The sequence below is a fragment of the Drosophila gunungcola genome, unplaced genomic scaffold, assembly GCF_025200985.1.
Source record: "Drosophila gunungcola strain Sukarami unplaced genomic scaffold, Dgunungcola_SK_2 000103F, whole genome shotgun sequence".
NCBI classification, from domain to species: Eukaryota; Metazoa; Arthropoda; class Insecta; order Diptera; family Drosophilidae; genus Drosophila; species Drosophila gunungcola.
The window spans coordinates 123,088-144,437 of record NW_026453265.1 but is presented as its reverse complement, the minus strand read 5'-3'; the positions used below and the strand labels follow the sequence as shown (position 1 = coordinate 144,437).

The window sequence follows — 21,350 nt, the reverse complement described above, 5'->3', positions numbered from 1 at the left end:
CAAAACGAAATTAATAAAAAGAATTTTCATAAAAATTTGTTGCGCACATGCAGAACGAACCGAACGAACGGCTTCTTTTGATTCTGGTTCTGATTTTGAATCCGGATTGCAGTCGCCAATCAAGTTGCATTCAGCCGGAGATCTGAATCGACACAGGCTTAGAGTCCTTTGTCCTGGTTGAGATACTTCTGCAACAAAATACTGCATTAGGTTGCTGTTTCGGAGCCCCATTTCACCTGGTTTATTTGGGTTTTTCGAAAGCCAATGGCAGAAAGTGATTCGCTTTTGAAATATTTCAATTTTGTGGGTGCTCTATGGGCTTAAACTTTTAGTTTTTGTCAGGAAATTAAATAAATATTACTTAAAAAAAGGAATTAAAGACAAAGGATTATTTATTTCAACAATTTAATACAATTTAATAAATCAAAGAGATTTTGTTTCAGGAAACCAAGAAATGTTTTAGATGCAATTCTTTGACAATAAATTTAAGAACTAAATTGAATTATAGGTAAATTTCAGCATAAAATATTAGGCAAAGTTAATATATGTTTTGAAACCCCAGTTGTTATTGATTCAAATTAAATTAAGAAATACTTGGGATAACAGATATTTAAATAATGCACAGAAGGAAAAAGATTTGAAAATTAATAATTTATAATAGCGATAAAAGTCCAACCCCAGCATTGTTGTAAGTACAAAGGATATAAATTGGATAAGCTTTTTTTAAATTAACAAACCGAACTAATAATATTTAGTTCCCTGAGTGTTTGGAATTGTGTGAGCAACTTTATAAATTTTAAAAACGTTTTGATAACAATAAATGGAATTTAATTAGTTCGCTAAAAAACCTAAAATAATTAATTTTACAAAAAATATTCTTCTGATCTATTGTAATTAGATAAAAAACAGTAACTGTAACTTAAATACTGATTTAGAAAACCGTAAAATCTATTGAATATAAAAATGAAGTGATTTGATATATGCAACAAAAGAGTAATTTTCAATATGGTTAAAGAAATGCTGCGTAGTATAATATTAGAAATTTGGAAAAGTTACATATGAAGCTTCAATGAGAACTCAAACTAAAATACCAAATTATCAAATGAAAGGAATACAATTTATTTGTTTTCCGTTGCCGTGATTTTATGGGGGACACTACAAATGTCCCCTTTTCTATATATCTACTTTTTTTGTTGTTTATTTTTTTTTTAGCCATTTGCGTGTTCATGACGCAACATTTGCGGTTGTTTATGTTTTTGAGGTCGCATATTGTGGTTGGCCAATTGTTATGCGCGTTTCGTTTAATTGCACACACTCACACACACACAAGCCAGTTTTGCGGTGACATCGTCATCGTCATCGTCATCGTCCGTTTAGGTGTTAATATTTCAATTAGCAGTCGTTTAGGTTTTACGAATGGCCAGGAATTTCCTCTAATGCTTCACGCAAGTGTTACGCCGAAAGTCGTAACGCACGACATGGCACGCCATTGTATATAATAATATTCCCCGTCGTCTTAGTTTTACAACCGATTTTTGCGGCCAAACACTTAACGTTTTCCCAGATTACAGCACACACATTTTATACTGTGTGCATCAGCTGTGACGATCTGTGACCAAGTGTTGGTAGAACTAGAACTAGAAGTAGCAGTAGAAGTATTATCAAATCCCGTAAAAGACCCGAAAATAAATTGGCGAAGCCAAACAAACTAGTTTGATCAACTTGGCCGGAAAGAGGAAAGTTCTAAGGCTGCGCTGTCGCAAAATGTAATTAGTTGTGAAAATCTGAAAAGGCCAAGGAGTAAGGGATTCGGCTTGCAAAAGTTTAACTGCAGATTTCGTTGTGAAATGTTAACGAAAAATGGAAAAAACATTCATTAATAGACATGGAAAATGTAGGTTTGTTGAAACACAAAATAGTACAATTACTAATTGAATATATATTTACACAAAAGTGAGAAAATAAAGTATAAAGCTATAACTCTTATTTCTTAAATTACATTTTGAGAATAATATATCAAATTATACAAATTATTTATATTTCTTCAAAATTTAAAAGTAATAAAAGAAGATAAAGTGCATAATCTGAAACGAATATATACAAACATTACAAATAATTGTTTAAAAAAAGCTTAAAATATATTTCAGAATAAAATGAAAAGTCAAACACAATTTTATTATGGCAGCATTGAGTTTAGTAATTTAAAGAAAATTCAAAATCAAAAAAGTATGTTTTTAGATAAAGAAGAGTAAGGGCATAATCTTAAACCAACAATTTGCAATCACTCTTTAAAATAAATACACAATAAAAAGATCGTAGTTTTTTATTCCAACACACAACACACAGTGAACGACGTATTTCCAAAATTCTATTGTAATCTCAGTTTGCAACTAAAAATACGATCTCTTTTGGCCGTTATTGGGGACAATGGTCTTCTGCTCGACTAATTGGCAAATGAATTGATTCGAAACTGAAATAATTGCGAGCGGTGCTGGCGAGCAAATAAATTTAAAATGAAATAAAATAAAATAAAATGAAGCACTTATTTGATCCCTCAAGGAAATCGCCATTCATGTGTTTGCATAGCCAGGGCAATACATTTAATATATATACACGCATATATACTATATATATATATGTAGTTGGTAGATTTAAAAACATTTGCTTATCATTTTTATTATGAGTTGTAGGCGGCGGCGGTGGAGGCTGAAAAACTTTTCAATAATGAATATGCAACAGTACTATAAATGGCCAGCGAGAGGTGCTTTCACTCTGTGTGTGTGTGTTTTTTTTTTTTGAACATTTTAATATGCATGGCAGGTCCCGACACATTGCGAAAATGAAAAGAACAAAAGGGGGGATTTTTGGATGTGAAAAAACCGAGGGGTGCGGGTGCGGCAATGCAAAAGAAAAACCACCGGCGGCAAACGAAATAAATTTGTCAGCCATTGCAAAATTCTTATTCGCGGGCCGCAAATGAAACCGGAATGGAATGGTATGGTATGGAATGGAATGGCTCTGGACCTGGTCAATAAATAAATACGCAAAAGTAAAATATATATACAGCTACGGTCATAATAATAGTAGTGAGGCAATCTTAAGTGCTCAAAAACTTACCTTTGGGGCATAGAAAAGCGTTCTTAACGTTTAGTTGATAATTAAAAAAAATAAATCTAAACAACTTTTGATACTTTTAATACTGTTTTTTTTCTATATGCTCCCAAAGTTACGTTTAAAAAACTTTTATACATTGTTTTAGTTTTCCAATAAACATTTAAACTAGCAATAATTTTTTATAAAATCCATTTTTAAAATATTCGAGCTAATGATTTTATGTGCACTTTGTGTTGGCATAACACATTAAACAATTTTTAAAATCAAAACATTATTTTATTAATAAAATATTAAACCAACATTTTATGAAAAATGTGGATTTATACTTGTGCCTACTAAAGTTTAAAGAATAAGGCTCATAAAAATATTAATAAATAAATTCAAAAGTGGCTTTAAAACTAGTTTTGATTGCCATTTCCTTAAGTTAAAAAACTACTATTTTTATGGCCTCATTTGTATGTACTATATGGAGGCAGATGAAAATGCAACGCAGCAAGGCTGCAATTGTGCATGAAAAATATGAAAAGACATTTTCGTAACGTACCCACCCAAGGCCGCTTTTCCCCGCGTTTTCCGACCCTTTTGCCAAGCTGACAATAAATGTCATTTAGTTGCGGGTAAAAAGGGCTTTCGAGGTGCTGCAGCTGCTCAGCTGCATGGCAATGCCAATAAAATTTATTTAAAGCAAATTAAGGATCCAATGGCCTGCGAATGATTTGTGTTTCTGGATTCCAAAGTACAGAGTACACAGAACACAGTACAGAGTACAGGAGACCTGCGGCTAATCGGACACAGGCAGATATCCCTAGGGGATTATTTTTCATTTACAAGTTAAGCCCAATTGTCAGTAGTCCGAAATAAAATGTTTTCAATAATTTAGGGCTTTCATCGTCCCGTTTTTGTTGTTTGTACGCTAATTTGAGGCCAATGTAAAGGTCAGTTTCGATGCTAGAAAATAAATATCGTTTAAAGCGGCAAAATTAAAGACCAAATGCTTTTTAAAGCCCCCAAATCAGACAGCCCATATGGACCTGCCTTAAAGCCCAAAATAAATGCGATGCATTTAAGTCTACCACCATACATCTGCAACATAAAAAAACATCTCAATTATTTATGGAATAAAATGCAGCACAATTGTGCTTAAACTCTCGTAGCATTTTATATATATTCTTTGCTCTGGCACAAAAAGGCGACTTATTAAAATTCAAATAAAATGTGTGCCAAATGTGTAAACTGTGTGACAAATGCCTGAAATGCTAGATAAGGCTGCATTCAAATTGCATAATCTGCTGCCATTGTTGTGCGTCTTCAATTTCGTTTTCGTCTTCGTCTACTCGAGTTGCTTTTTCCCAGCAAGTTAATTGAGAAGTGCAGTTTAAATACTGGCCTACACGATGATTGCCCCAAGAGGAAAGTGCTCGCAAAAGTTGGCAAATGAATTTCACTTATCACAACTGACTGATCAAATGGAATGCACAGTTTGTTTGGTTAAAAATGGAAATTCGGGAAAATAATTCAAACCGAAAGTGGTTCAATAACAATGATCTTTATTTTTAATTGCTGTTTGTTGCACTTCATAAAAATTCGACCACAATATCCAGGTTGTGCTAAGCACAAAAACTAACTATCAAAAAACAGTCATTTTTTATTTTTTGGCTATAAAATATGCATACAACATGTGTGCTTTTTCAAATATTTTATTTATTTATATTGGCAATACATTTTGAATTATTTATCATATTATGTTTCCCCTTAGATTTCTTAAATTTTTGTTTGTTTTTTTATTTTAATCAAATGTTATTCACAATATTTTTTAATCATTTTAAAAAATGATTTGTTTGTGTGTGTTACTATTTGTGCCTAGTAGAATGTTCTTTTATAAAAAGAGATAAATGTTAGACAATGAGAATTGTATTATTTATTTGAACATTTAAATTTACTACGAACCTCTTTTCGCTAATTAAAATACAAATAATTTTATACCTTATTTTTAACTTTTTGTGACATTTAATATTTCTATATTTAAATCTTTTTTATTATTGTTATTAATTTTTGATATTTTATTGTTTAAATAAATTTACTAAGAATCCCTTTTGGGTTGGTCCATTATAGAATGATTCTATGCATTTTACTTTTAAATCTTATGTTAAGGGAAATACAGATGTTCATTATTTAAAAAAATTATACTCTATTTCCAACGATATTGTGTAACCCAATTGTTTTGAGTTAATTTAAAATAAAATGATTATTTATGCAAATAATTTTTACTTCTAACTTAACTTATTTATTTTATACATGTCTTAACTATTTAAAAGAGGTATTCTATAGTTTTTAAGACATGTTGTTCCTCATAAGTTAACAAACAACTATCAATTGCTTTTTGATTGGTTCAAATTAAAATGATTATATGCATTTTTCTTTTAATTTGACTTATTTGCTTAATAAATCTGTTGTGGCTGTAACTTGCAAAACAAAGTAGTCTTATTTTCAGCAAATCAGCAGTAAACCTACCCTTTTTGATTGGTTTTGAATTCCGTAGCCTTGCGATGGCTTCATTAGCTTCGATCGAGGATTAACTCGCATATGCAAACATGTGAAAGCTGGGGGAAATTTTCAATTACGCCCGTGACATGACATAAAACGTAAATTAAGGCAGAAACGTCTAAAACCGGGGGGAAAGACGAGGGGAAAAGGGGGTGTTACGCTTGATTTGGTCTGACATAAGTGGAGGTCCTGTTTGGACTGGTCGCCTTATTGTTACGCCTACAACGAAGCCATTCCGGCATTTCTGGCATTCCTGGCATTCAGCATTCGCCATTTGCTTGCTCGGGGTTTTTCCAGCTCATTTTGTTGTGTATAGTGTGTGTATTACTTTGTTTCTGCCATGCGCTTTATAAATTCTCGAATACATGAAATCAAAACAGACGAATTCGTTAAATAATATAAGCAGAGTTACCAGACCAGTCTCAAGTTAACATGTCTGGCACCTCTGCTGGCATTATTATTTTAGCCGATTTTTAGTCCTTTTTATTGCCCAAGCGAACTGAAAACTATTTAACAATAAAACAAAGTAAAGACAAAATAAACTTTTAAAGAATGAGAAGAATTTAATTTCAATTGTTTGCTTCTGAGTATGGCGTTGCCACATTATTTGTTTTAATCTTAAACTATAGTCAACTTTCGTTTGTAAGGAAATACATTTCATGAAACGGCCATCGTATAAACATAGTTAATGTGTATAGTGTGTGTGTGTGTGTGTTGGCCAACAGCGACGAGTGCATGTTAAGTGCCTTATTATCCTGTTTATGTAACCGTGCACTTTTGTCCCCGGGAAAAAGCGAAGAGAACCGAAGTCACATGTCCCGCTGCTGCCGTTGTGTTTTCCATTTTCATGTTTTATTCAGGCCTAGTTTACAAATTGTCGCAACGGCTTCTGTGGAACGTGGCCAGCACGAAAAGTATATTTTTTTTTTGAATACAAATAACTTAAAGCGGACATTGGGACACTCGGACATTCGGACCAAGCTAAATTGCTTAATTCGCCAGAGAACTGTTGCCTTGTTTTCCGAGTAAATAATTCCGGAGCCCTCAGAATAGTTTCAAGTTCACTTCGTTCTCGAGGAGAAACTTCAGGCCAACAAAATTGAGGTTTACGAAAATTTCTTGCTGTCTTTCGGTTCCAGAGTTTAAGCTTAATTAAAGTGTCGGCTTTTTACACTTTCTGGGAAGAGAACAAGTTAAGCACATGTTAATAAAGCTAACCGCCATTAAATATTAACTCGGATGGCACGCAATGTTCTAGAAACTGGCAAAAACATCTCTATTTTTAGACGACCACAGTGACATGATTAAAACATTTAATTAGCTCAGAAAAGGTTTCAAAAATCGACCTTTTCTTTCCTTTTATAATTATCAACCCCATATTATAATCAAATTATTTAAATCTAACAATTTGGATTGTACAGATTTTTTATTAATAAACCCCTATTAAGCTTTTAAGAACCATATTAAATTGTTAATAAGTTTTTGCAATTTTTAAATTATTTAATATTTATACTCATGATTTTGTTTTCTTATTATTTAAATACATATATTTCACTGAAAGAAATATAAAACTTTTATTATTTAACTTTTTTAATCTTTTTTACCCTTTTTAACGTTACAAGTACAAAAAATACTTATTATTTAGTTTTGCCAAATGTCTATATTTCAAAAGTTAAATAAAATTTTGAATTTTAAGATAAGGACTGTTAGTATATTTTTGTATATTGTTAACCAATTGCCAATTAATCAGCGCCCATAAAAAATGCAAGAAAAGGACTTTCCCCATTATATACACAATTTTCTGCCTGTTTTCAAAAGATTTAGCTGTCTAAGAAAAAATTCTTTTGTTATTTCGCAGCCTCTTTTCAAATCCTAGTTTCTTTTGCGGAAATTCGTAATCGTTGATCGATTGAAGTCCTCAGCATTTCCCACTTCGATTAGCAGCTGCTGTAAAGTTTGCCATGACCAAGTTTCTAGGGCCACTGACTACGTTTCTCTACTTTCTGCACTTTCCATCACCCCTGCAAGTGTATTTATCATGATTTAGATCCGGACGTAGAAAAACTTCGTACACTGATAAAATAAATGGATTAGTAACAACAAATATATGACTATGGAATTCAAAACTTCATTTATCTAAATTAAAACTAAATTTAACTCAATATTAAATAATTATATTTAATATAATGCTTTTTAAATTGCATGATCTAATTAAAACAAATTCCAGCAACGTGAAAAATAATATTTTTTAAAAAGATCCTATATAATTAAAAAGCATTTTATTTAAGTTAACTGTAGTTTAAATTTAAATAAAATAATTTTTGAAAATTTTAAAAATACCTAAAAAACCGAAATGGATGAAAATCAAATTAATTACAAAATAATCATATTTACTAAGTTTTCTTTAGCAGTGTAGCCGGGATACTCCGGGCATTGGCATTTGCTTGCCTTCGCGCTCTCTCAAGCACTTTAGTGCAGGCTAATTACAAAAAGTGAAAACACAATTCATTTTCCTTGTGGCTTATGCGTTTTTCCTTTGGCTGCCACACCCTCTTTTTCCGTCCGTCGCCGCCTTGCAGCGTTATAAAAATGTTTATGGCCGACGTTTGTTGCCATAAAAATGCGAAGTTGTCGGGGCTACCGTTGCGAATGCGATTACTTGACGACCAGAAAGGTCACTCAGCCGTGTCCTTGCTGGCACACCACCACCCACCGCCCACAAAACACACCCACCACCACCCACACCCATGTGTGTATGTATTTATGGCATTGTGTTTGTTAATAACATTTGCAGCGAGTGCATTCCATCTCTGACGTAATGCCTCCAAAGGGCTAAAACCCCTCACTTTTGCACCCTGCACCGTTTATGGCCAATACAAGTGCTGCCGCATACCCTGTATTATAAAATGGGCGTATGTGCTGGTACATCCATTTCGTTACACCATATTTATATTACCAAAAATGACTTAGTCATACTTTAAATAATGTATATAGGTATATTTGACCATTGAAGTTAAATCTTAAAATGCGATTTAGTCAAAAATAATGAAGACCGAAAAATATAAACATAACTATTTGTAAGAAATAGAAAATAAATTTGTTAAACAAGGTATACATGTTTTATAAAAAAATAATAATAAAATGTCTTTAATTTTTGTGCTTTCGACCTAAAAAACTTAATAAAAATTGTTGAGTTTTCTGACTTTGTGAGGAAATAAATAACTAAACTCAAAATATCTGATGAACAATTGTTATACGAGGCCAACAAAAAATTTTATTCATTTCATTTTAACAGAAAACAAGTTTGATAAAAAAAATTTAAATGTTTAAAAAAAAAGATACTTATATGTCTTAAATTTTGTACTTTCGACAGAAACGACATCCAACATTAATTTCTGGCTAAGTAGGTAAATAAAGCAGTTAAGGAAAGTAAAAATGAAAAATCATTGATGAACATATGTCATTTGAGGCTTAAAATTAATGGGTACTTTAAGATACGATCCTTTGATGTCGATTTGTTTACGATATGCTCTCAGAATCTTTGTTTTGTTTTTCGTGCTGCCCTTTTTAAGTGAAAATATGATTTCTTACTGATTTTGATCTGCCACAATAACTCTTGACTTTGTGCTCCTTTGTTTTTGCTGGATACTCGGTGCGTTGGCACACTCGAACTCGAACTCGAAACTCGTTGTGGCCGTGTTGTCCTAATTAATTTAAGTTCGCCCCCACAATCTAGGCACCGCTCTACTCTTCTCTTGGTTTTTCTTTGCAGTACTTGGCCGTGCAATTACGCAGAATGCCGTTTGCCTTTTAAGTTGCATATTGTTCGGCGATCGGAGGAGCGGCAAAGGCGGTGGAAAAGCGTGGAAAAGCGTGGAGAAGCGCGGAAAAGCGCGGAAAAAACGGACGTTAAGCAGTGACAGTGGCAGTAAGTTACGGGCCAAGTTTCGCCGGAGTCGCCTTGTCGCTGGCGCAACTGGCATAACTCAGAGCTGATGAAATATGGAGCTGCAGCAGGTCCTCTGCTGCACACTGCTCCTGCTTTTGGCCCGGATGCAAGGTGAGTTTTCGTCTTTTCGTCCCTTTCCGTCTGTTTGGTCCTTCAAGACCATCAGCAGAACAGCCATGCCATTTGGTTAATATTTGCCCGCTGTCAGCGCATTCGCTTTGATCTAGTCAAAAATTGAATAATTTGCTCCCATTCTCAGCGCCCCCACCCCCCACTTGCCACTCCCCTTTTTGGGGTCAGTGTCAACCGTGTCAACGATATGCGATATGCAAATTTTCCACATCAACCTGACACGAGCTTGCATAACTTGCAACACTGCAAGTTGGGCAAACAACAAGTAAACAACATCAACACGAACAGCAGTAATAGCAACATCAATGCACTGCAAAAAAATACTATTGGGTTAAGCTTAAGGATATATTCATATTAAATACTAAGCATAAATGGGTATAAGCATAAGTATACAAATATATATATTCAAATACTAAATATAAATTATTTTCATAAAAAAATGGTTTAAAAAAAGTAAACATCTGTTGTTGTCTCACCCAGAAAAATAAGTTCCTTGATTTTGGGAATATGTTCTTATTTTAAGAAATAATGAACTAAAAATGGCCATACAAGTGAACCTGAAAACATAACCTCAAAAATGACTGAAATAATTTTTAAGGTAAACTTTCCTAAACACATATGTTTTTGAAGGCCATTGGTTCATTTTTTCTTGAATTATGGAATTTATTTCCTAAAATAAAGGAAATTTATTTCTTAGTGCATACATATAATTAAATATAATTAGCTACTTTATTCATTTTAAAAATAATAATAATAATATTAATAATATTAATTATTTACTAAAATACACTGAAATGTTTTTTAACTAGACGTTGGAATATTTTTTTAAGCATATTTAACTAGACTAACTAGACGTTGGAATATTTTTTTAAGCATATTTAAATCATTATCGAATACATAATTGAATAATGATAATAATGATCTTATGAAAAAATTCGAGTTAAAACAATACTCGTGTTGAGAATATGGTTATCATATGGCTAAACAAAATTAACTTGAAAAATTTAAGCTTAAATTTTAACTGGCAATTTTAAAAAGTAGTTGTTAGTAGTGTTAAATATGAATTTTTTGCCATTTAAATAATTGATCCATTTCAAAATTAGCAAATAATAAAAATCAAAAGAAATATAAACGATTAGGCTGCAAAGCATGATCTTAGTTTGTTAGTGTGACCATTTTTTTGTAAGTTCTCTAATTCTTGTGAGTATTCCCCAATGAATATATATATAATATTCTGCAGTGCACTAGCTGGCAGTCACGTCCTCCGATAAGCTTCCTGAGCACTTGAGGTTAGTGCCGCCTGCTGCCTTATCAGTGCCACAGATCTGTCATCGTAAATTCAACATTAATTGCGGACCAGGGTTTCCACCCACCGGCACAGATAATGAGCAACAGAATAAATAAATAAATTGCCGCCAAAATGACGGGGAAAAGGAGAAAGGGCAGCCCGAAATTACCAGAAACGGATGCAAGTGACCAAAAAGTTTGCACATTAATCGAGGCCACTTAGGACAAGTCTCGAAGGGGAAATCAGAGGACTTAAGGGACACAGGGGGCATCTGCATCTCTGCTCATTTGCATTCAATGCAACTCAAATCAATAGATGCAAATGCGTAAAAGTTTTCGCGCCCGCACACAAAAAATGAGAATCCATTCCAAATTTGATCAAATTTTAAATTAAATAAGAGGGCGGAACGGAGTGAATGCTTGACAATTGGTGCTTAAATATTGAGTCAGTTTTTAATTTTTTGCCAAATTAAATGGCAGAAACAAAAGAATTTAAATAAACTAAAAGTATATTGAAAGCATTTAAGAAGATAATAAATGTGAAATGTGCTGCAATTTAATGTCTTGGTAGTATCTTTAAATAGTATTTTAAATCATTAAATCATGTGATCAAATTTTAAACTAAAAATGCATTTTTAGTGGACAAATTTTATGGCAAACACAAATAAATTTTAATAATCGAAATATGTAGTAAATGCATTTAAGAGAATAATAAATATTCAATGTGTTGCAACCTAGGCGCTTGGCAATATTTTAAAATAATAATTTCAATATTTTCTGTCTGTTCAAAGGGTATTTCGCATTTGACCCCACGGCTATGACCTACAGACTATCCAAGCCGACACTCATAAAAGTTGCAACTACTAAATATTTACTTCTATAAACTGACTTTAAGGCTCGCCACAGAAATATATAGTACTATATATATATATAATATATAGACAAATATATAGCCGGCGGCCGCTTGAAAATTCAGCACGTCGGAAAAGACTAGGATAGCCCAAATAATATATATAGATATATCTAGGTATAGGAATAAGGAAAATATAACGAAGATGAGGAAGGGAAAAAAATGCAAAAAGCAGTTGCAGGGAAAAAGAAATGTTCATGCAATAAATTCACGTTGAAATTTTGCAATAGTTGCGTCTGCGAGTTGCAGGCAGTAAACGCTCCAGGAGAAGCTCCTCTTCTTCTTGAGGAAATAAAATTGAGAAAGGGGTTTGAGGGGGCTTGAGGACCCCTTAAATCCATCCGCCCCACCAACCAACCAGCCCACTTTGAGTTGAGTGGTTCCTGCTGCTGCTTAATTTTGCAGCACCTCCTGTGCTTAAGTAAACTTTTCCAGGGGTGTGGGTGGTGGTGGTGGTGGTGGTGGAAATGTAAAGGGGGAGGGGTGGGAAAAGTTGGGTGGCAAGTGGGCGTTTTAGGCCACCTTGGCTGGCCAGCGATAAGCAGGCCGCTCTCTGCACAATTTTTGTTTGCCCCATTCGATTAAACTAAACATAAATTTCATGGACGATAAATCAGCCGTGAGCGTTGGGACAGTTGCACCTGCAGCCTGCAACTTGCAACTGATCCCCTTTTCAGGGGCGTCGAGGGGGGTGGGGGTAGGAGGTATGTCTGGCACGTGTGGGAAATCAAAAGAGTGCTGCCAGAGACGGCCAAAAAGAGATAGGAGCAGAAGCATCCTCCCAAGGCTTAATAAATTAATTCGCTCTCAGTGAAAATGCATTAAATAATACCCTTCATTCGAAAATTTACAAGCCTTAATACACTGTTGAAATAAGTGTAAACTTAATTTAAAATGGTGGTCGGAAATCTAAATATTTTTCGCTCTGATTTTAATCTATTGCGATTTTAAGTTGTTAAAAATGGCTATTTTCGAAAGCGATTTAAATTAGAAAAAATCTTAATAAGAATGTAATCCAAATTTTTAATTTAAATATGCATTTGTTATAGGACCCATTTTAAATCCAATATTTATTTTGCACATTAGTTCATATATTTTATTACAAAATTATGCCATTTAATATGCTCTGGATTTATTATTAAAATTTCATTTTTAATTTAAATATGAAATATACAATTTTAATATTATTTGCACTCCAGTGTTTACACTTCTCTTCGAGGAGCCACTATTTTGGCACGAAAATCATAGGGCAACGCGAAATTGAAAGAACCACTTTTAAAATGATTTTTGGCTAGGTCACAACTGCCGCTGTCGTGTCGGAAATAAACAAAATTCCAAAGTAACAACAAACTGTCAGTTAAGAGTTGAATGCCCTACAGTGCGTTACGTCAGAGTAAGGCGGTCTTTAAAGACAATTTTCAGGCAAAAACTATCAGTTGAGAGCTTGTAGTTTTAACAACAAATTAAAAATAGTTTTTAAGGACGTAAAGTTGATTTTAAAAGTACTCTTAGAAAAAAATAATTTTGTTGATATATATATTTAAAATTGATATTAAGATTGTGAGTTTTCATTAACTGTGTTTCTTGATGTTTCGCTTTAAAATGTTTATTTTAGTTAATTTTTAAGCTGTATATTTTGGGTTCAACTTAAGGGCATCCTAAAAGCCATTTCTTTATCAAATTTCTGTTTGATTTTTGTATTTCAGCCAGGATTTCTTAATATATTGGCTTATCTGTGGTCACAAAGCTACCGCTTAGTGCAACTCTGTGCCGCTTTGCTATAAATATACTTAAAAAGAAAAAAAAATCTTCTACTGCAGCTTACTCTTTCTCTTATTTGGCTTTTTCTGTATTTAATTTTTTTCCTCTTTTATTTTGTTTTTTGCTTTGTTTTTGGGGCTGGCCCACCAGTCGGCTACGTAATGTGGCACGTAGCTAGCAGTGGAATGGATCTTCGGTCATCGAGAGTGGGGGAGATTCCAAAGTTTGTTAGCTCCTGTGCAATGGCCATAACAACAACAACAACAGCAACAACATCGCTGTGAGTGTGTGTGTTAATGCTAAATTAAGTTGCTGCACGTCGGATCATATATGTTTGTATATGTGTGCGTGTGTGGCTGGTTGGATTTTCCGAAAATGAGAAAATAGGTGGGTGGCTGGCTGGCTGGCTGGCTTGAATGCTCAACCGCCGGCAGGCTGTAATCCCAAAAACATTAAACCGGCCGCGTCAGGACATTGATTTTCGCTTTTGCCCAATATCTAGCCAGGTCTGCTCCTTATCTGTGCCTGCTAAGCTCCTCCTCCATATATATTTCATACAAAAACACCTCTTAAGTGTGCAAGAAAGTCGTGACGATCGCACCTTTATTGTTACAAAATTTCTGATATCTAATTTTGTGACAAAAACTTATTTTTGATTCGGCTAATTTAATTAAAGTTTTTACAATTTGTAAATGGGTTAAAAAAGATTTTTTTTTAAACATCATTCCGACCATGGAAGCAAAATTCAATTCAGTGCGCTTCGTTACTACGTGGAAGGTGCAGTATATAGATATGTATGTATATATTAGTCTGATATTTATGTTTACTTAGAATTATGATTTTTATGTAGTAGTAGCCTTTAGCACTCTCTTATTGCGCTTCGTTACTACGTGAAAGGTACTCTATTTTAATATAAACATGGTGGTCTTATACATATATAGTAGTCTGATATGTATATATTATACTCTGATGTACATTTATTATTCTAATATGTATATATAGTAGTAGCCTTTAGACTTCCTTGGTGCCCTTCGCCACTACGCGAACCGCCGTACATAGTGAAATATCCTGTACTTTTCCATATATGCGACTGCTGCTCCATTTCCATCTCCATTCTGATTCTGTGCAAATGAAAATTCAATTTGAAATGGAAATTATACTTTTTCTTCACTTATTTTTGCACTTTTGTACTTGTTGTTGCCTGTTTGTTATTCTTTCACAGCATTGTTTTTTGTTTTTTTTTTTTTTTTTTGACTCGTGTAGTTTGGTCTTTCTTCAGATTTTTCTGCCCTATGAGTGTGTGTGTGCTGCATTTGAAAATCGTTTTGATTTGGTGGTGGTGTGTGAGAGTTGGGCAGTCTTCCAAATAACAAATGGAATTATGATTGCAAGCTTTTGTACACGGCGGAAAAGCCTTAAAAATGTGGATGCAATGTATCAATTTAAAAATAATTTTTTTATGAGAATTAAATATATGTACATATGTATTTTGCATTACACCAAACCAATTGTAAATTAATTTAAAATTATTGTTAGCAACAGACATGTTTAAACAAATTTTTCTATAACATTTTTACATTGGAATTTTTATAATTACAGATTTATAAAGCATTCTTAATAAAAAAAAAGGATTATTTAGCAATTTTCAAACTACAAAATTGTATAGCATACTCTAAAGAGCAAGATACACATAAATTACGTATACGTAACTGTATTGAATGAAAAAAAATATCAAACTAATAATATGATTTTAAATAATTTGTCTTGCTCTTAAAAAAATCAAACAACATTGGTTAATCTTCCATAAATATGTCAGTGTGATTTAAAGTACTTATAAAATTTATAAACTACGATTTACAATCAAAATATATTTTAATGTAACACAATATAGAAACACTAAATAAATGTTTTACAAAATGTGTATATAAATTTAGTGTTTTTTTTCGTGTTGTGTAAATCCTTTTTTCATGTCTTAATTATTTTTTTTTTTTTGCAAAAAACTAGTGTAGTATGAGTTTCGAAAATATTGTCTCAATGTGGCAGCAACTGAATTGTTGGCCAAACAACGTCCACAAATTCCTCTTCACTGTGGAAATTGTTTATTTATTGAGTTAATCAGGGAGTAGGAGGGGAGTGTAGGGTGGGAGGTAAAGGTTGAGTGGGTGGTGACTCCTCATGCATGACCAATAATCCTCGAATGGAGACATAAAACAATGGCCGACGAGCATAACATAATTTCCAGCACTTAACCATGGCCAACTGCTGTTGAACCCCAGCTCCTGTTTTCCACCCATTTGGTGACACTTTCCACCCACAACCACCCACTCATCCACCCACCTTTTGTCCTTTCATCCGGTTTTTGGCCTCGGTCGAAGTTGAAGTCGAAGCGGGTCATGCATTTTTCCGCTTCGCTTGTTTTCAAACTGATTTCAATCTGTTTCTGCTGTCTTTCGATCTTCCTTCCTTCCTTCCTTCCCCTCGACCACACCCCCTTTTTGCCCATTTCGCCTTTTTTCCGCCTTTTTTTTCAATTGTTGCCGAAAAGTCGTGGTTTTTTTTCTGTTGCTGTTTCTGTTTCTGTTATTGTTGCCAGTAGTAGTAGTAGTAGCCCACTGTCGCTTGGCCTGCCGGTCATCATCATCAGAGCCTCATCGTTGGCATTTTGCTTTCAATTTGTGGCCAGAATTGAAAGAGAAAACCACCCTTCAAGACCTCCTCCCCTTGTCCTCGAATCGCTTAACTTGCCACGCCTCGCGCGCTAATGAAAAGCTACTCCAGTTGCCAGTTGTCCACGGATGATTTTTCGCTTTCTTTTCGAGATACCGCCACTACTTTGTAAAGTCGCCAACGAGAGAATAGTATATGAAACAAATTTTAAAAGTTCTCTATTTTATCTTTGCCACTTATATTGAGCCTTGAGCAAATTAGCAATTAAAAAAAATTAAAAGATCTTTGTTTTTGTATTCATTTTTAAAAAACCCAAACATATTTGTTTAAATTATTGCAATATTAAACATTATTTAATTCCAATGTCTTGCAATAAGAATACCTCAACATTAATTGTTTAAACCTTATTTCCATGTTATATTTTCTCATATTTTCTTTAAATTTATCTTTTTTATACATTTTATTAACATGTTTGTGTTTAATTTTAAATCATTCTATAAAGAGCTTGCCAAAATAAAATGAAATGTAATAAAATATTTATATTTAGTTATTTTTAGACAGTTTTCGATCACCTCTGACACATTACCTATTAATTGTATTAAGAACATCAAGGGCATATCGTCTCCCGACTTTCCGTTTATTGAAGATTTGCTCATTTCTGTGGACCCATCTTGCCACCCTCCTAAACATTTTTTTCTTTTTCTTCATCATTTGGTATTTTTTTTTTTTCGGGTTGAACAATGAAAATTAGCAGGAGAAATAATCAAGTGCAGTTTTAATTTGCACAATGGCCCAGCATCATTTTTTTCCTACTCTCCCCTGGGGCTTTTCTCCGCCATTCTTTTCGCCCCCCTTCCCGCCCTTTTCCCAGTTTTTTCCGCCCCCTTTTCCCAGTCTTTCCGCCCCCTTTTTCCAGTTTTTCTTATATTTTTTTTCTTGGGCGCACGAAAAACAAAGGAATCGCAGAGACAAAGGACGCTTCTTTCTTTAACTCCCAGCCGCTTTTATTCCCATTTTAATTTTTTTGTTCTTTTTTTTTTGTGTTTTAACCCCCTTTCCCACCCCCCTTTATTTTTTATGCACTCTGTCTCTGTTTTGGGACCAGTGCGGTCACAAATAATTGGCCCGATGCCGCTTTGACGTTTAAATTTTATTGAATGGCAGCTGCAATTGGCAGTTGGCAGTTTGCTGGCCGAGAGTTTCCAGTTGAGTTCTAAGCTCGCTTAATTGTTCCCAATGGTTGGAACAATGGCATGGCAACAATGGCCGTCGGAAGTGGGCGGTTGGGTGCCTAGGACGGGGGCGTGGCAATTGTGCCTGCATAATTCTTTTACGCCTCATCGATGAGCAGAGTATAAAAGGGGAGGAAGGAAAACAGAACGCTAAAAAACCTGGCTAATAAATGATCCCGGCCAGACATAATAATTTTCCCAACTCCCAGCACAGGGTGTATGTATATGTATGTGTGGGTTACGTATACGACCTGGCTTACACACACACACCACCGTACATGTGCATTATTCACGCCTCATTTGGCTGTGCCTTGGGCTTTTCGGAGGGGATGGCTAATTTGCCTTTTAAAGTGCGACAGCATTTTACGCTTAATTTGGCATTGATAACATTTCGTCCAAGACACCTGTTGTGTGCGTGTGTGTGGGTGTGTGTTTCTGTAGGTTTTTGGGCCTTAGTAGGTGTGTGTTTGTGACCCTTAAAACGGCCTACACACTTTTCAACTCACAGACGCAAAAGCACATAAGCACTTCAGCAGCAAAAAACAGCAACAATCATAACAATAATCATAACAAAATGCGAGAGACAGTCTGAAGTGGCTCCCCTGTACAGTAACCCCTCGTCGCCAAACGACCCTTAACAAGTTTAAGGAAAAAGCACAGTGGAACCATACTGTTTACTTGAATTTTTAGAAATTATTATTTCTTTATCTTATACAATTTAGAGTAAGTAATATGCAAATTAAATCAACAAACAACTTTTATATATATTTCTATTATAATTAACAAAGGTTTCGTGGTAATTAAAAAAAACGTTTAAGGTTACAATTAGTATAAAAATGAACTTAGTTTAAGATTGTTTTGGGTATAAAGCAAATAGAACCCTAAAATTCAACGCTTTAAAAAGCTTTTTGAAAAGCAAAAATCTTTTACAATATTTTGACCCTGTTTTTGCACCTACAAATTTTGCTAAGCATTTCTGTTCAGTCATTTTATGGATAACTATGGAAATTATTTTAAATACCAACCTAAAAACCATAAATAAATTTAACACCACGGTGCATGGAAAAAGGAATCTGGCAGGCTGACATTGATACGTCGCCAACGCGTGCTGCTAAAATTTTATGATGTGGGCCAGGCCAGGCACTTACCAAAGCACCAAAGCAGCAAAGCAGCCACCCCCTAAATTTTCCCGCTTTTCCCGCCAAGCTTTCCGCCCCCCGGGGAAATGGGACGCCCAGGTGACGGCAAATTGATGCTGTTATTGTCAACGGGCGTCGTCTGCTTCGTCCTTCGTCCCTGGTCCTTTGACTCCCTAAAAGGGGGGTGTTTGGGGTGCCAGAATACCAAAATGCCAAAATGCCAAACGCTGTCAACTGTCATTTGGGGCCTCCCATATCGAAGTCCCCCTCGGAATTTCCACTGTGTCATGTCAGGCGGCCATAATCATTGACATTCATACATAATGGACTCATTGATATTCGCTGGCAACAACAAAAGGTCAAGTGGTGACCCCCACCAATCCACCACCCACCCATTGTTGTGCTCTCGTTGGGGTCATAACGGTAATTGCCAACAAAACGAGTGATTAACCTGACAATATGCTCGCACACACGCATGTGTCGCTCCATCGAACACACAATGCCACGCCCCTTTTGACCTTGCCCATGGGCAAGCCATCCGCAGTCATAACCTCTCAATTCTCGCAGCCAAATGCACTTGCATTCATCCCATGTGTGTGTTTTGAGCGAGGAAATGTGTGACTTTGACACGGCACAATGACATCGAATAGGAAAAGTGGGGGGAAAACCCAGGGGAAAAGCTGAAAGAAAAACTGGAAAACGTCCTAGCAGGTCAAATACTCAAACCAAGCCAAGTCAAGGGGACACCTTTCAGTGCAGCTACACTGGTAAAAAAAAAAAAAAAACGTTGCAAATCCAAATATTTTATACTCAATTTAAACAATTTTCGCTTTGATTTTCATCCATTGCGGCTTTTAAATAGTTATTTCAAAATATGAATATTCTTAGATTATTTTTCATTAGACAATTTTTGGAATTGATTGTAATAACTGAAAGTGTTATATAAATTCAAACCGTATTTAAATTAAGGATAATACATTAAAATCATATAGGAATTATTTAAAATCTAATGTTTTCCACATTAATTGAAATATTTTAATATTAAAACATGCATATAATATGCATTTTACTTAATATTAGATATTATATTTAATTTATATGTATTATATATTAAATTTTTAAAATTCAATAGTCAGATTTGTGTTTTTACTATTTAATTTTTGTATCAGTGTAGCAATGAGCAGAAAGCATTTAAACCGAGCATTAAATAGGAGTGGCGACCATAAAAAATTTCCCACAAAGCTAGCTGGAAAACCGCAGACTGCTCGGTGGAAAATTAGTGCACCCAAGAAATAACTAAAACCAAACCACATTAAGCGCAGAAAAGTAAATACAATTATCACATTTTATTAGCAAGTGCTTTTAAAAGAGTATTCTTTACCTCAAGGGAAATAATTTAGCGAGGCTGCCATATATTTTCAAAAATTAAAACAATTAATACTACAAACCTTTATTTTTATAATGTTTAGTAAATAATAAGATCGAAAGAAACAGGTACTTGTTTTTTTATGTTCAATATAAATTTAGATCCCTATTCAGTTTTAACATTAATACCAAAAATTAACAAGATTCTTAAATTGTACAGATAAGCTAAATCAATTAAATTTGAAAAGTTAAAAATTAATTACAAAAATTCAAAAGATACTTAAATTGTACATAAAATGTGGCCATATAAATTTAATTGAAACTTTAAGTTTAATTGAAAAGTTAAATTTCCTGCAGGAAACTTACTTAAATTGTATACAAAATTTTGTCATAACAACTAAATTAAAGCGTAACCTTTAACTTAAATGTTTAAAATTCGGCAAAAAAAAAACCTTTTAAAATAATGTATGCTAAATTTCATTCCATTTATTGTGTCCATAATTATTTACAAATTCAAAAATAAATAAATATATAAAACAGTTTTAGTTTCAACATCGATTCCAAATATTATGAAGAAAAACTACACAAAAAAGGCAAGGAAAACAACTTATGCTAAATTTCATTCTAAAAAATGCATGGTGATTTTGAATATTTGAATGTCGTTGTTTATGCAATTTGAACTCGAACCTGATTGCCACCTGCTTCCAGCTGAAAATGACGATTTGTAGGGCCATCATTTATGCAGCATTATGCTGCATTATTAACCGATTCAATTATTAAGTGAGCAGAACTGCAGTCGGCCATTAATTATTCGTCGTGTGTGGAAATACACAAAAACGATTTGCGCCTTAATTGCCGGCTGAGTTTCACTCGCTTTTCCTCACCTGTCGGCCACTTTTCACCTTTTCCCCAGCCCGCCCCAGTCCACTTTTCCTGCCGCTCCATTTCAAATGTCCGTGAGGCGAGCGAGCAAATCACTCAAAAGGGATCAGCAAAGGCTCGCTTTGATTTTCAGACCCAACAAATTATTGAGCAGTTTGGAAAAATCCCCAAAGGGGGGAAGGGGTGTGGAAAGCGGTGGAAAATCAGGGGCAGGGCGACTGAGATTGGCAGGCGATTGAAAGAAGTCGGACAGCTCTAAAAAAAAAAAGAAAAACAAAGTTTGCTTTTCAGAGTGGCCGAAAAGAGTGGCGAAGAAAATTGGGTGAAAACTATTTCTTAAATATTTAAAGCGGTTAAAGTTCCGGCTG

At 34.3% G+C, this 21,350-nt stretch overlaps 1 protein-coding gene across 3 annotated transcripts in view; it reads left to right on the top strand.

Annotated features, from left to right (window-relative positions):
• The window catches only part of LOC128265222 (carbonic anhydrase-related protein 10), an 86,503-nt gene that overhangs the window by 23,228 nt on the left and 41,925 nt on the right, over nucleotides 1-21,350 (top strand). For all 3 annotated transcript variants that reach the window (XM_053001098.1, XM_053001095.1, XM_053001097.1), the window contains one exon: nucleotides 9,431-9,718. In XM_053001098.1, coding sequence (XP_052857058.1) covers nucleotides 9,661-9,718 — 58 coding nt within the window. In that variant the 5' untranslated portion in view covers nucleotides 9,431-9,660. The remainder of the gene's footprint in view (nucleotides 1-9,430; nucleotides 9,719-21,350) is intronic.